Source organism: Archocentrus centrarchus, chromosome 11 (genome assembly GCF_007364275.1).
Source record: "Archocentrus centrarchus isolate MPI-CPG fArcCen1 chromosome 11, fArcCen1, whole genome shotgun sequence".
Taxonomy (NCBI): domain Eukaryota; kingdom Metazoa; phylum Chordata; class Actinopteri; order Cichliformes; family Cichlidae; genus Archocentrus; species Archocentrus centrarchus.
This window is the reverse complement of record NC_044356.1, coordinates 19664148-19680315: the sequence shown is the minus strand read 5'-3', so window position 1 is coordinate 19680315 and position 16168 is coordinate 19664148. Positions and strand designations below refer to the sequence as shown.

The 16168-nt window shown below is 41.6% G+C and overlaps 1 protein-coding gene across 2 annotated transcripts in view; it reads left to right on the top strand.

Moving 5' to 3' along the window:
- elmo1 (engulfment and cell motility 1 (ced-12 homolog, C. elegans)) overlaps positions 1-16168 on the top strand; it is a 102225-nt gene that overhangs the window by 71609 nt on the left and 14448 nt on the right. Inside the window, exon 17 of one of the 2 annotated variants that reach the window (XM_030740647.1) lies at positions 2883-3019. In XM_030740647.1, the coding sequence (XP_030596507.1) occupies positions 2883-3019 (137 nt within the window). Of the gene's footprint in view, positions 1-2882; positions 3020-7304; positions 7759-16168 lie in introns of those variants that run through there. The other variant, XM_030740648.1, reaches the window with a different exon arrangement.

The following is a 16168-nucleotide window of genomic DNA, read 5'->3' as shown; positions in this document are numbered from 1 at the left end:
ACTACAGTCCAATGGCTGAAAACAGCAGGTATATTTAAAAGTGATGAATTTGCAGCCCTTTCTGTGCGAGGGTACCAGTAAAATCTAAGTCTGAGTGAGAACAATTTAAGACGCTTTCCCAAAGTGCACATTTTGATATTTAGATTTTTCCCACTTACTCAAAACTAAGTATGTTTGTATTCAGTGATCCACATGCTGTAACTGTTTGGATAACAATGCACAGCACTGTTTGTCAACCATTTGGAGCATCAGCACACTGTAATGGTTTTTTTTTTTTTCCTCTCAGCCTCGATGCTTCTGACTCTAATAAAGCCGTCCTCGACTCAGCGTGCTTTACAAAAAAAAAACCCCAAAGATGGAGAAATTTCTGCAGCATCACACCAGAGAGCTCACTGTCTGTATCTCCCAAATAAACCTTGACATGTAATTCCCCTCACCTTGGCACCTTGGGGCTCAGTTGGTCCTATCAATAAACAGCCCATTTAGCTCCGAGGTCACTTCAAACTTCAGCATTCCCAACACTTTCTACCTGCCAGATAAAAAAAGGGTATTTGATTGAGGGAGGTTTTTTAGTTATTTGTCCTTTTTCATCTCTTTCCTATTTTTTTCTTTTTTTTTCTGTCCCCGAGGGAAAGACTGTAGACTAAGCAGGTAGCCAGCATCTGTTTTGGCTCACCTCTGTTCGCTTCCTGATTGACTACTGGCACGGGTAACACATCTCTCCTGATTCTCCCCCTCCCCCTTAATCTCGCATCTATCGCTTCAAATCAAGGCTCAGGTCGCCGTGCCCGTGGGCTGAGGGCATCACTCATTATACTGTGAAGTTTCAATTGCAGGCTGACCCCCTTCCATCCAATTTCATGGCTGCTCGTGGTGGGCGAGTGCCCCCGCTGCTCCATTCTGAAACTCTTTAAATGAACCAACCTTTGGCTCAGGGCCGCCACTCATCTCAGCAAGACGAGAGGGAGACGAATTTAGTTCAAATGAATGTCAAGCCTTGTTATTGTAGCTCTTGGTTAATACGGTTTGGGCACTCGAGAGCCTTGGCTTTCTCTCTTCCCTCTCATTCTTATTTCGAACATGCTCTCACACAAATGGTGAGGATTGAAATGCTTCAGTACACCGCTAATAAAAAAACAAACCACCTCCGGCTTTGGAAAATGGAAAGTCTCAACGTAGTCCAGTTGGAACTGTTTGCAGGTCACAGTTTGTCTCTGAGGGGCATTTTGTGTTTGAAGTTAATTTTCAATAACACATAGTCTTGCTTCATTGGGGAACTGCATCTATTTCTCTGTAGTTGTTTTTATGAAATCATCTTATAGACACGTCAACTTCTTTCCACATCTGTAATGCTGAAGCAGGCAATCGCTCTCGGGCTTTTTAGATTTTCTCTAATGAACAGTGTGTCATATTTCATAATATTCTGTCGCTAGTGGAAAATTACATTATTTTCAAGGTGGCTCTTTAGTGTACACAAGCCTGATGATTTCACTTTCAAACTAAAGTGGCTCTGTGTTCATCAAACACATTTGTCAGTTTAAAACAGAACATTTCAGCAGCTCTTAATTTATGATTTTATTTGTGATGTTTCTAGCTAAGTGATGCTTTCTTGCAGTGGCTGTTTGTGTGGGATGCCTGTTCCTGTGTGCATTTGTCAGGTATTCGGATCCAAGCTTGGGGCCATGTTCCTTTACTAACTGAAAGCAGCATTTGAAATCAGTTTTTTTTTTAATTTATTTAAAGTAAATGGACCTTTGCTCACCAACTGGCTATTCCTTTGGCATTTTGTTGTGCTTGGTGACATGTATTAAACTAAGTTCATTGGCAATATAACTGACTGATGTCAGGTGATTTGCTCTTGTGGTATTTGCATAAAAGAGTTGTTTGGAAGGCACAATGAAAACACAGATGCCACGTTCATGTCAAGATATTAAAAGTTGTTGCCTGAGCAACCTGACAATTAGGCTAGCTTAGCATAAAGACTGGAAGCAGGGGCAACAGCTAGCTGTGCCCAGTAAAAACACAACCACTCACACAAACCTTCTCACACTTAATTAACAAACCATATTGTGATGTGGTTGGGAGCTGTCACTGCAGCTGAGGAGGTCTGTCTTTTACCTCTCTTTTTACCTTGGCATTAGCAGTGTTTAATTTCTGAATGCAATTGAGAAACTGTGAACTGCACTCAACAACAGGGTCATTGACTGTAAACCAAAAGCACATCAGATATTACAATACAAGCAACCAGACCTGTTGCAACCATTTGCAATAGTAAAAATTCAACTGAATTCACAGAAGTATAAGCAAGATGTCACATTGGCTCCACAGAAAAGCAGCACAAAAAAAATATTTTAGCACACATACAGAGTGAGAGTCACAGACTGTATATAAAAGATGGACCTGTTTTAAAACTTTGGCAATTTGGCTGCCATCAGCCACTGCCATCTGGGTTCCTCTGCAGGCAGAAGTTTGCAAGGCACATTCATAGACTGTATAGGTGCATCACACAGATATATCTACCAAATAAAGTGCTAAAATTTCACTGACCAAAATCTGAAACGCAGGCTTTGTGGACAGTCTGTTTATGCAATTATTCACATAGAATGTGTTTGTCCTGATTACACCAACACCGCAAACATGGTTACTACTCAAGTGAAACCAACTGCTGCTCTCAGATTTGCTTTTAGCTTTGCTGTTTTTCTTGTGGTTCTAGTATTGGTTTTGTCCTAATGATTAAAAGTTTGAATACCAGCTAACATTATGCCATTTCATTGTTTTTTGTATCAGTTAAATGCAGCATTATTTGGGTTTAGCCAGATTAGAACTCTGTCTGTGCCATCTCCTGCTGCCGTAGCTGTAAATCTGTACTTTTGTGTCCACAGCCAGTGAAAACTGCCATGACTTCCACCCCATGTTCTTCACCCACGATCGCGCCTTTGAAGAATTCTTCTGTATCTGCATCCAGCTGCTCAACAAGACCTGGAAAGAGATGAGAGCCACAAGTGAAGATTTCAACAAGGTACGCTGTGTGTGCGTGTGCGTGTGTGTGCGCGCGTGCGCATGCATGTGCTCCTGTGTGTGTGTGTGTGTGTGTGTGTTTTGTTGGGGGGTTTTGTTATGATGAATACAAAACATCACTGTGTTCCTTTTCCATGAATGTTACTGGGTGTAGGGTTCAGGTTTGTAGTGAAATTTGCACATGGGTGTTGTGATAGACTCCTCACAACTGAAAAGAACAAATAAGCGAGGTTGTGTATTTTCTCATTGCTGCGCTGATAATGCACAGCTCTGTTTATTCATTAAGCACTCAGACTTCTCTAGTTTTATTTTCTCTGTTAGAGATTAGTAGGTGGATTTCTAAATGTTTTCTTCATACAAATCCGTTAAAAGCTGGTTTAAACAACATCTTACAAAATTTAGCTTATCACTTACAAATGAAAAGCCTTGATTCTGCAGTTGTAAGGTTACGGTTAGGGTTACTAACTGTGATGGCAAACGACCAGAAGGCTGATTGCACAAAATATATATCAGCTTATTTATTAGAACATCAGCTGAATTTAAAAAAAAAAAAGTTTTAGACGTTTCCAGCCACAGATCAAGAGCGGGATCTCATACACATGTTGGAATATTTGCACATTTTTTTCCTGCATTGTTATGCCCCCTCTCTTGCATAAAACAGTAGCCATTGGCAGAGACCCATATAGAGCCCCTAGTCTCTGGAGCTTGAAAAAGGCGACTGGACTTCTTTTTGTTTCTTGAAGACGTTTCACCTCTCATCCGAAAGGCTTCTTCAGTTCTCAACCAAATGGTGGAGAGACCCAGGTATTTAAACCCCTGTGGGCGTAGTCCCCTGGAGGTGGTTGTGCTCCTGTGTGTGTGTATAGAGCCCCTACATCTTCATCTGGTGCTCAGTGAAGTTTGGATGAAGATGACATACTTCCTGTTAACTGGCTAATGTTGAATCAGCTCACGCAGGAAATTTATGTCGGTGCACAGCCAGACGGTGTTGGTAATGAGGTGTTTATGACAGATATTGTATGTTGTGAAGTCAATTGGGCATCAGTTGTAGCAGTCAGCAGGTGATCTGTGTCTTATCCCCAATTCATCAAACAAGTTATGATTATGTTACGATGGCAAACTCCAAACCAGCACGAGCTACACGTCACCCCCGCGTGCACTTGCTTGCATTCTTGTAGTTCATCCCATCACTGAAAATATCTCACGCATTGTGAGCCAGCCCTTGTTTCTGCTCTGCAGGTGCGTGCTGTGTGGTTCGCTCTACCGTAAGGAGACACGTATTGTGCCACTTAATGGTGACACTGTAATTGTTGGCGGCCCCAAAAATAAATCTTCAGGAGTTTGTTTTTGGTTGAATTTGAATGGAGTTGGTGTGGTGCGAATAATTGCATCATCTTCAGGTGTTTCATAGAGTCAAATGACGGAAGACAACCATATGAGTTTCATAAGCCAGTCTGAGTGTCAGTGCAAATGTAACTTCGTGTTCAGATGGAAGATTGTGAGTAAAATCTCACTCCCAACTTTCACAGAAGAAAGGAGAAGTGCTATGAAAAATGTCTTGGTCTTGTTTCGAGACTTGTTTTGATCAGCTGTGAGAGGCTTTAAGAATACCACATGCTGTAGTCGAGAAAAAAAAAAAAATCCTTGTTACCTAGACAAATGTTGTCTTCCTTTTAAAATTTAAACAAATGTTAAATCCATCTACACTCTATTGATGTCCTCACCACCATCTATGTTTATAACTCAGTAAGATTTCTAGTTAATTTGACAGCGTGATTGTTCTGTTATTATGTTTGTGATTGTTCTGTTGAAAATGGCTCATTTACCATTCAGTTCTGATTGGAAAATGAGCCATTTTCAGTGTTAGAGGAGATTTGTTGTCATTGTTTGTCTGATTGTCCAATGAACTGAAGCTTGGGCTTTATTTAATGATAGACACACCCGGAGTGAACCAGCCATCTCTTAATTCACACAGAATTATTGCAGCATCTCACCTAGCTCTTAATCTTGTTACCCAGTCCCTTCCCTTCACACCGTGCACTTAAAGCCGGAATCAGTTTCAACCGAGTCGGGATAGAAGACACTTTCCTCCCCACCCTCATCTTTCATTGCACGTGAGTTTGAAATTCAGCAGTAGCTGTCGATAGTGAGACCATTTGGTCTTGAGGGCTTTATATCAGCTAAATGGGGCATGTGGAGGTCGCTGCTGCCATCCTCTGTTTATATCCACTATGACCTTAAAGACACATCTTGAGACATCAACCCCACCTGATGACATTGAAAAGTTGTCATTTCTATCTAATCTGGTAAATAATCTAGGCTGTTTATCTGTAACTGAAACAAAATGACAAATTCACACTGGGAAAGCTCGAATCCTTCGAAATGCAAAGTGCCAGTGTGCTCAGATTGAAATGATAAAATAATACGAATGAGAACAGAAACTAAGTTGTTCTGAAGTTGACGCAATTTACATGGCCAATAAAGTTACTTCACATATTGCAATAAGGCAATGAAGGAAAAACACAAATCACAGAAATCAGCCTTTAAAGTCATAAAAATGACTTGAATGTCTTAAACTTGCTGACAAACATCTCAGTACACGACCGAGCTGATCAGTAATATCACAGATCTGCCTGCACTGCAGTAATTCAGCCAATAACAAAGAGGCATAGTATTAGCATTTGGAAAATGTATTCTTTTTTATTTCTCTGTGTTTTTAGCGACTAAGAGAAGGAGAATTTATTTAAATGAAAAATGAAATGTGTTGTTCGGAGAATGTCAGAGACTAATTTATAGATATGGTCTGCATTAATTCAGCTGTGTTATTGCAAAGGGTGCAGGAGGCAGGACATATAATGGCCACTGGCTACCTGTACTAGGCAGCAAGCAGCATAAAGATCATTTCATGCCCTGTGTGAATGAGTCAGACATTTGCTTTCTCACATGCAGCTCTGCCGAGTTCATGGCTGCAGATCATCAGTCTTTGATTTCATCGCTCTTTATGAGCTATGAAAGAATGATTTTCATAAATAAATAAGTAAATAACAGACAGTCGAGCCAATCTCTGCTCTCTTGAACGAGCAGTTATTGACTGTGCTATAAAAGGACCAGTCCGTACCTAGAGTGTGTCGATGCACGCTACTGCTCCAAATATCTTGTGCACACAGGGTATAGGAGGGTATATCCTCTTTGGAGAGGATGCATGCTTGTGTGGGTGGATAATTGCATGTGTCGAGTGTAATTCTGAGGGCATCCACTTTGAAATAAGGTCCCCATATGGCCAGATATTTCTCTAGGTCCTACGTTTGCCAGGCAAGCAGCTTTTTGAAGAGTAGAACACTCCAAAAAAAAAAATAAAAAAAAAAACCTTGCTCAGGTTGTGTCTGTTTGGATGTGAAGTGTGTGAGTAAATGCTGATGGCTCTTTCAGTGGCTGCATCTTCACGGTTGACAGGGCATATGCCCAACACACACACACACACACACACACAGAGAAAGAGAGAGAGTCTAATGTGAATTTAAGCTCATTTAAAACAAAGGCACAAGGCTTAAAAGAAGCTTAAAACACTGTGGCGGTTAAGCCGGTGCACACACCACCACCACAAAGCAGCTGTACGTTCTGGCTTGTTGGTTTTTTTGTATGTTCAAAAAACCAAAACAAAAAACCATGAGAACAAAAAGGCATGTGTGCTGTGCGTACATGATGTATATATGTTTAATGGAGGCAAGTCTGATGCTCCCAGGGCACAGCGCCGACCGTCAGCAACCGTTTCCCCTGTTTCCATAGCAACCCCATGTTCAATTACCTCTGCTGTGCTGCACTACTCTAGCTCCGTGTCGGTAAGATGGAGCCACTGTGCTGCGTGCGTACATGCTTGTGTTTGTGTGTGCAACAACATCTATCACAGACTCTGTCTTGTACAGCAGCCTGTCGTGCCTTCATCCAAATGTCTGCTGTGCGCCTCTCCTCTTCCTCCTCTTCTCCACAGGAGTGGGAAAAAAGAACACCTTCATCTCTCTGCTCAGGCTCTTGGAGAAAAAAAAATCCCTCAGTGATGTAGCGGCTTGCAGCCACTCACAGAACCCCTCCTCCTTCTTCTCCTCATCTCTTATCCCTTCCTCCCTCCCTCTTCGTCTAAACTGCTCTCTCACTCCCGCAGACACACACACACACACTCTTATCATGTGATCCACTCACTGCACCACCATTGGTGTCTCTGATCGTGGCGTGTGTCCAATCAGGGCATAAGCCCCGAGATCAACATAAGCGAAGCAGAGCAGCCTGGCTGATGCTCTTAGAGTCACAGAGGGAGGGAGGAAGGCAAATACAGAGGCATGCAAAAAATATAGTAAATGGGAGATGGGTGAAGTTTTATAGAAAAGAAGAAGGCAAATTTTATTAATTAAAGAGATCATGCTGAAACAGAGTGAAGCAGGAAAGCTGAAGGAATAGCCAAAACAGAGGGGGGAAAAAAAAAGAAAAGGAAAGCAAAGGTAAAACGGAGGTGGTACACGAGCTGTGTTGACAGACAAGTCTCCCCTTATTGTGGCTAACGCTAAAGCTAACTGTCCACAGTCAGCTTGACTGCTCTTCCGAGGAGCCATCTGCTCCCTCCATCCGTCCTTCCATCCATCCCCATCTCTCGTTGAGCACTAGAAACTCTTTTCCTGGCAAAAGCACGAGGATTCGTCAGTCACTGTGGAGAGTATCACACCACACTTGGAACCATGGAGGTGACATGTAAGTACTAAGAATGGAGATGAGAATGAGAAAGAGCGGCTGGTTTGCAATTACCATGGTGGACGGAGCGAGGGGAGGTGGTAGTAAGGGAGGCAGAGGGACTGTTTGTGTTGTTGCCTGGATGCGGAGGAGGAGGCGGAGGATGGAGAGATTGAGGAAAGGAGCAGAAAGGGCAGGGATAGATGAAGAAGATGGGACAGGGCAGAGTGGCAGAGAAAGGGGAGGGCCAGATGGGGTCATGTAGACTCGGCGAGGCGTAAGCAGGTTAGACCGGGACCCGGATCACAGCCTTTTCAAAAGACAAATACTCAGTCACACAAATATAATCTGCTAGATTACAATTTCACCCTGTCTTAGAAATACACACCCACAGCTACTTAGATTGCATGCGCACATTTCCCAGTTCACCTACCCCCCATTACACTCCAGGCATCATCTGTATTCCTGTGTGTGTGTGTGTGTGTGTGGTGGGGGTTGGGTTTTGTTGTTGTGAATGGGATTACTCCACATTACCAACACCCACTGTTTGTCACCAGAGGAATTCAATGCCACTACTACTGCTCTCCTCTACTCCACACTGTCTCTCTCTCAGCCTTGGATGAGCTTCAACCAGTGTTTTAGCCAGAGGGGGTTGACACAGGATTAGAGCGAGGTCAGCCCCAGACTGTAGAGCAGGAGTCTGTGCAATACTGCCAGCACCTGGTTTTATTTGTTTGGGACAAAACAGAGAGAGGATTGCCATCACACATTGTACTCGTCACCCTGGTTTTTAAAATAATGGTTAGCATCTTAGCCATCAGGTGAACTATACACTGCTGAGGTTAAAGCTGAAATGATTAATCAGTGAGATCAATGCGTTGACGAGAACAGTTTACTTAATGTATTAAAGTCATCCGTGAAGGAAAAGGCCATCATTTTTACAGTATCTTAAATATGAGGATTTGTTGCTTTTTTTCTGTGTTAAACATTGTATCAGGATGCAGGACTCAGGAAAAGTATTAGGACCAGTTTTCACTGTATTCTATCAATATTATTAAAAAATAAAGATAGATTTAAATGGTTATTTCATATTTTGGGGAATGGACCAATGAGAGGTCTCCCTCTTCATCATCTTCCATGGTAAAAATGTTAGTGCAGCAACAATTATAAGACCTGGAACCATGAAACTTTATGACAACAAATCCCAAATTCTGGTCACTACTTCGAACGACTTGCATCTACAGATAACACTGTAATAGTCAGATTACCCTTTTTTGCGTTTATCAGAAACAGCTTGGCTTAAAGTCTAATTTCTCCTCTTTTTTTTTTTCCACCCTAATTTTCTTTGCATCATTTATACCTTTGGCCTTCTGCCAAAGGTATAGATGAACTAGTAGTAGTAGTAGTAGTAGTAGTAGTAGTAGTAGTAGTAGTAATAGTAGTAGTAGTGACTTCTTTCATCTGCTTACTTATTGACAGATGGATTTGGTTTGATTTGGCACAGATTTTTACACTGGATGCCCTTCCTGGCATGACCCTTTGAAGGAATTGTATTTTTTCCCAGGCTTGAACCGGGGATCTTTTGCATGTTAAGCAAATGTGTTAACCACGACACTATAACTGTCAGTTTTAAATCTTCAAGCTGTTTTTTTTTTTTTAAATAAAAAACACTTTGAGATATCAACCTGAATTCTGAGGCACATGTTTGCTAAGCTTGTGTTTTTAGTAATTAAAATAAACATGTAATACTGGCCCACTCTAGCTTTACCAGGGTGCTGGAGTATATCTTGCCAGGGCCAGGCTTTATGCCAGCTGTGTCCTGGATCAAGCTTCATACTGAAGTCATCAATCTGGTCATCTAACTCGCAGAAAGAAAGCATCGTATGTCTTGCTTTTAATCAATACTGAAAATGGTTTTTTTTCAGTTTCAGCTCTGTTAATGCTTCTGTTATCTAAGCAACAAGCCAAGTTCTATCAGTAAAATGGGGCCTTGAGCAAGAGATCTCGCGCCTGGTGAATGTAGCACTTCAGCAAAATGAATCAAGCACAGAAATAAAAGTCTTTTTTTTTTTTTTTTTTTTTTTAATTGGTGTTTGACATTTCTGTTCCTGCCTGGGGTGATATAGAGGAGAGTAGATAACCTGCTTTGTTCAGCCATGTTGAAGAGTGACTATCCCAAGTGGGATTATTCACATAGCAATCCCCCAAAAGCCCTTGGTACTATAACAGCAGTTCAGAGAGCCTCTCATTCAACCCACCTCTGATAAATCTCTCCCTGTTTAAGAATATAGAACTGTGGTTTTTAGCTACTATTTCAGCTTTATTTAATGGTGCAGATCAGTTAAGGGTGCTTAATGCAAATCAATGCAAATGATTTCTGACTGTGCTCTTTAGCAAGAGGACACTTCCTTCACTTTGCCAGAAGGTTCCCATAGATGCATGCATACATGATTAATGAAATGGGTGCTGGTGCGTCCAGTCAGAAGTGATGTGACAGTAATAATGTGAGTGCAGGTGACGAAGGTTTTGGGTGAGTGCCATGTTTTGGATTCCAGAAAGCAGCTCGGGACAGTTGGTGATAAGTGCTGCACACACGCCACCATCCGTATGCCAACAACCGCGACCGCTGCTGTCCTGCTGTGTATTGAAACGATACGTCTGATGGCGAACGGGCACCTCCCCCACTCCTCTCCTCTTCCACAGTGAGATCCCCTCACTTTGTTATAGCCCACTGGCTTTACGTACCTCACCAACTGTGCAGATGTTTGTTTCTCTCTCCTTCCCTCGGTTTCTTTTTGTCTTTCGCTCTCTCCTCCTCCTCCTCAGTCGTGTCTCTTGACCCCCCCCCACACCACCACCACCCCTACCACCACCTCTATTGTTGAATTCAGACAGGCTATTTATATCTTTCTGCCTGGCTGCTTCACCTCCCACTCCCTTAACAAGGTTTTTCTTTATTGTTTTTTGTGCACGTGCAAGTAAGCACACTCAGCAAGCATGCAAATGTGTGCTTGTAAACGTGCCACACCAAATTGGCGTATTTGTGTATGAGTTCTGAGTCCTCGTAGAGAGTGCGTGAGGGTGTGTTAGCCTGTGTGTGTATGCTTTTGTCGTTGCTTAGCTGTGTTCCTGTGCTGGGATTTTTCTTTTTTATTGTTGTTTGTTTGTTTTGGGTTTTTTTGTTTTGTTTTGTTTTGTTTTGTTTTGTTTTTTTTAAAGCAGTGCATTAGTTTTTCATGACTGTGTGTGTTCCTAAGGGGGTATCTCTGATGTCAGGCAGCATTGGCCCACTCACACTGAGAACACCAAAGCTAAGCTCACTAATCAGACCAAAAAGATCATCAGTCATTAGCATCAAACCATCTGAGCTGCACAGGCAGAGATGCGGAGCTAACATTTTTTTTTTTTTGTTGTTGTTGTGTGTCAAGATAGAGATAGTGTTGTCTCATCTTTACAACAACAACACATGGAAAATCAGCAGGGGAAGAGATGAGTAAACTCCAAGTTTTCTTGTCTTTTGATGTGGTTATTTATCTATCTCTTCATTTATTTATGTGTGTGTTTGCCTGTACGTGCACAGCAGTCAGCAGTATATAGAGTCTTCTTGCAAGAAAAGTCTCTACAAAGGCTTTTTTTGTGTGCGTGTGGGTGAGACTTATTGTGTATACATGCTGAAGGCCCTGTAATTAATATTGTATAATAATCCAGTTTTGATCTATCACAGCTTGAATCGGTGATTCGTTTAAAGCACTTCCTCTGTCTGTGGATTGATACTTGTATGTAAGGAGAGAATCCAGAATCTCTCTCTCTGTCTGGTGTTTTTTTGATGGTTCACCTTCCTTTGCCGACAACATAAAGACAAGATGAATGATTGCGATTACCACTTTGAACTAAGTATGTAAGAGCAAATCATTTGCACAAGGATACAAATTGTTCTTTTTTTTTTTTTTCTTTTTTTAATCTCATCGTCTCGTTCTACTTAATATTTTCTGCAGCAGGTGAGGATTTCCATTCAAGTCGCGTTAGGAGACAGTGGTTGCATTCATAATTGCATAAAGTCTGTTTTGCACAAATCAATGTTTCCACTGTTGTTCTAAATTAAGCGAAGCGCATTAAACTTTACGTCCTGACAATGCCAGGATCCCACTGCATATAGAAAATCACTGCCATTTCATTGCTTCTGCAGCTTCTTCCATATGCTGTCCTCTGTACAGTGCCAAACTTGCACTTTTGGCGTAAAAGCCCTGTAACTGGCCTAAGCAGGAGCTGTTTGCATTATTTATGGGGAAGCTGTGTGATTTAGTTTTCCAGACAACTTCAGTCTACCCAGCACTGATGCACAAAGCAGTGCACTTAGGCACTTTTTTCCCATCTTATGCATTACCTCATATAATTAAATAATACCTGTTTTTATACTCGTGAATAGATTGTTAATCACCGCCAATTTACTCACCCCTCTGGGACAATTAATGCAGACTGTTCATATTTTCTGCAACAACTTTGTCATAATAAAACACTCATTAATGCAATGTTGTACACAAGCCAAGGTCAGCACTCGGCTTTCATCAGCATTTCTTGATAGACTTGCAGTAAGTGGCGATTTCCCAAGTGACTCTCTTCTCCGGTCATCCATATGGGCTGCGCTGCGCCTCACACAGAGCTGGTTGTTGAAAAAGAGCTCCTCTGACAGTTTGTCTCAGCATGCATTGCTAGCCCTCTAAATATGGCAACAACAGCAGCCAACAGCAACAGCCGGTGTCGACCCAGCATCACTCATGTGGAAGGAAGAATAGAGCAGATTCAAGGAAGGTCTTCAGATGTGGTTTGTGGGTGCGGGTACATAGAAAAATTAGGAATTTATATGAATTAACTAATTGTTGTATTGTGTGTGCTGATGGTGCTTGTTCTTACTGTATAATGCTTGGGAGAGAAGGAATAAAGCGGTGTATGTGCACATTGGGAGTGTGTGGAACTGTTTTGCCTACAGTACAGTATGTGTGCTTCTCTGTGGTGCAGTAATGCTGTCAAATAGGTCCCCGAGGCCTTTACTGAATAAAGAATGGAGCTGCTTTTCGCTGCACTTCAAAGTTGCATTTACCTCTTACCACTTTATTTTATCGGAATACCAGGTACCATGACTCCTTACATGTCACCTGTGGTGGGTTGATACATGATTGAAATTTTAATGGATGAGAGTTGCTCCTTTCCACTTAATTGCTCTCAGCAGAGTTAACATGGAGCCATGACAAAGTTTGTCAGTAGAGTCTAAGAAGAAAAGGCTGAAGTGGCGCTCAGAATGTTTCTCCTTTGTCATGTCGTTCTATGAATATGGTCTGGCCAAACAACTTGTTTAAGGTAGAACTCCACTGATTTAGCAATATTTTCTGTACAAACAGAATGGTACAAACTCTGTTTAGGCGAAAACAGAGTTTGTACCATTCTGATGAACTTGAAGGTCAATATTTGCTATGACCACCTTTATTCTTCAACAGCCTGAATTCTTTAAGGAAAGCGCTCTTGTAATTTCTTTAACTAGTCTTCAGGTTTCTTGAAGGACACTCAAAGCTCTTCATGAACGTTGGCTGCTGTCAAGATGATCCCACTCTGCTTCAGTAATGTTGATGTTCGGGCTCTGGGGAGGCCGGTCCATGACTGCTAGTGTTCCATTCTGTGTTTCTCTACCCAGCTGTTACTGCAGTGTGTTTGGGATCATTGTTATGGTGAAAAATGAAGTTGTTGCCATTCAGATGCTTTCTAGATGGTACCTCATGGTAGATCAAAATCTAGCGGTACTTTTCTGCAGTCATATTTCCATAAGTTTTGCCAAGATCCCCAACACTACTAGTTGAAATGCAGCCCAAAACACACCACCACCTCCCCCGCATTTTACAGATGGCTGTAGACACTCTCCATACATACTGACAACAGTATGTACAGAATTTGGGTTCATCACTCCATGCGACCTGTTGTTGGTGATTTTCAGTCCGGTTCTTGTGTAATTTGATGTAAATCACACACAACATTGGTTCATCCCTTGAGTTAGATGACCTTGAAAGATTAAAAGGTTAGTGTTAGGCGACTTAAGGAGAAAACAAAAAAAAAAAGCATCCCTCTGAAAATGGTCAGGTACATGGACTGGACTGGAAATGAGTGAAAAAGCAGCCAATGATCAAAGAAGAACTTTGACCACTTTAAAAATGAAGTGCTCCCTGGAAGCAAAATATAAAGAAATGAGGGGCTCAAGACATGGCATGCAGAGTTGTTGTTTCAGCCTTTAGTACTCCAGGCCAGCGCGAAGCAGTTTAAAGCACAACACTATGCCTTTGTGTTTGTGCTGTCTAAATCCTGTCAGACGGAGATCTGTGTTTTGTCGTGCCTCCCCAAAACGACTTCTCACACAGACTGCAGGGCTGAGTTAGAGCAAGAAATGGCACATTTGGCATTGTTGGCAAAGATTACTGTCACTTTGATTTCAGAAACAGAAACCAGAATGAAACAATGTCCGCATGCACGAGTGAGGCATATCTTAATATTGATTTAATAAGCTGTAGATTACACTCTTGCATCATATTCTTTGGTACAGTTTTTTCTTAGGATGTTTGAATATTAACAGAAGCTTTTGTGTAAGTTATATTCCAGCTATAAATCTTCAACTACAACTTTGTTTTTTGGTTGTTTTTTTTTTTTTTTCCCTTCATTTTAAAACGGTGCATTTTTATCAGCTTCTAAATTGAACACAAACCTTCTCCATGCAGCGTGATAAGAAACAGGCATCCTTTCATGTTTATCTCTGCCGCATTGTTTTATTTTTAATGACATCATGGTCAACTCTGAAGAAGATAATTAGTAACTGAATGTGGGACATTGTTGTGGGGAGGAGAAATGTAATTACCATTTCAATAATAGTGAAATGGATTCCCTTTATTCTTTTTTTTTTCTGCTACTCCAAAAAAATAGGAAAATCTGAGTTGAACAAATGTGTGTGTGTGTGTGTGTGTGTGTGTGTGTGTGTGTGTGTGTGTGTGTGTGTGTGTGTGTGTGTGTGTGTGTGTGTGTGTGTGTGTGTGTGCACATAATTATTGCATACATTGCTTTTGTATGTGCACAAGCATGCATGTTTAGTCTTCTTCATTTACGGCCCCATTCTCACATATGAGATTGACTTTTTGATTGCTTTCATGGAGTTATCAGCAAACTCGTTATTCCGTAATTACTGCCTTGTTATTTTGCCAACCAAAGTCTTACCAGGACAATCTCCCGTTTTTACCATACAGGCTTGAGTGGCAGGTGAGCAGTTGACTGGCAGCTGGTAAATTATATCAGTAGCAACTCTTAGGTAAATGGAACGGCGGCGACAGTCGATTGGTCGCCGAGAAAGGGAAGGTAATTTGTAATGGCTGAGGCGTTGTCGATGATGGAGAGACCGAACAGAAGAAAGGAGGAGGAGGAGAACGAGGGAGTGTGGTAGACGAGTCAGTGGCTAGGTCTTCATTACATGGACTTGATGGCTCGTGGGACAGCATTTAATTACTTTTGCCGACTCTTGCTCAGCTGTCCAGCTTCTCTCTTCCAAAGAGCTACAAGTAAGAATCACGGCCTGTTGTCTAGAATAGATTAGAGCATGAGAGAAAATAGAGAGAGGCAGAAATAAAAATGAAGATGACAACCAAGATGAACAGTTGTACACTTAAATCATCTAGAGAGCAGTTAAAATGACGCCAGTCCAAAAGCAGAGCCTAAAATTCGATGCCGAGGATCTCTCAGCTCAGGCGGCAAAGTTTGTTTCGGCACTGATGTCATCTCACCTCTGCCAAGGTGCTCTCTGAGCAATCGGTGTGTAATAGAGAAGGATGAAGATAAAATATTCATAATGCCCTGTTGTGAAAGGACCATGTGTTCGTATTAAATATGATGAATATTCGGAGTGTTAATTACCATCAGAGCAGCCACATGGGCCAACAGAATTGTTTTCCTGCGGAAGACATGACTGCAAACAAGGCATATTAATGAACAATCCCCAGGGACAGCTGGGCTGAAACACCAGAGCAGGATGGCTGTTGATCCTTGGAGATTGGGATTAGGTGAAAAAGTAAGCTACAGGTGACAGCGAGATTTCAAAATGTGATTTGAGGCGTCAGCATGCGCCAGATTCCAACTTAAACCGGTTTCATCACGTTAAGCCTTAGTTTTATCATTGCCTTTATTTTTAAAAAGCTTCTTCAGGGCATAATGCTCCTTGAAGGCAATCTGACAGCCCATTTGTAATCTTAATGGGGAAATAAATTAATTTTAGGCTTAATTATCACTTTCTTTAGGCACGTGTATGCAAAAATGTATGACTGTAAGTCTGAAGTTGTGATTAAAAGCAGGGGAAAGGAGTGATGAATCTCTGGCTGCATGATTGCAAGCTGTGACTTCATCCATTTGCAAT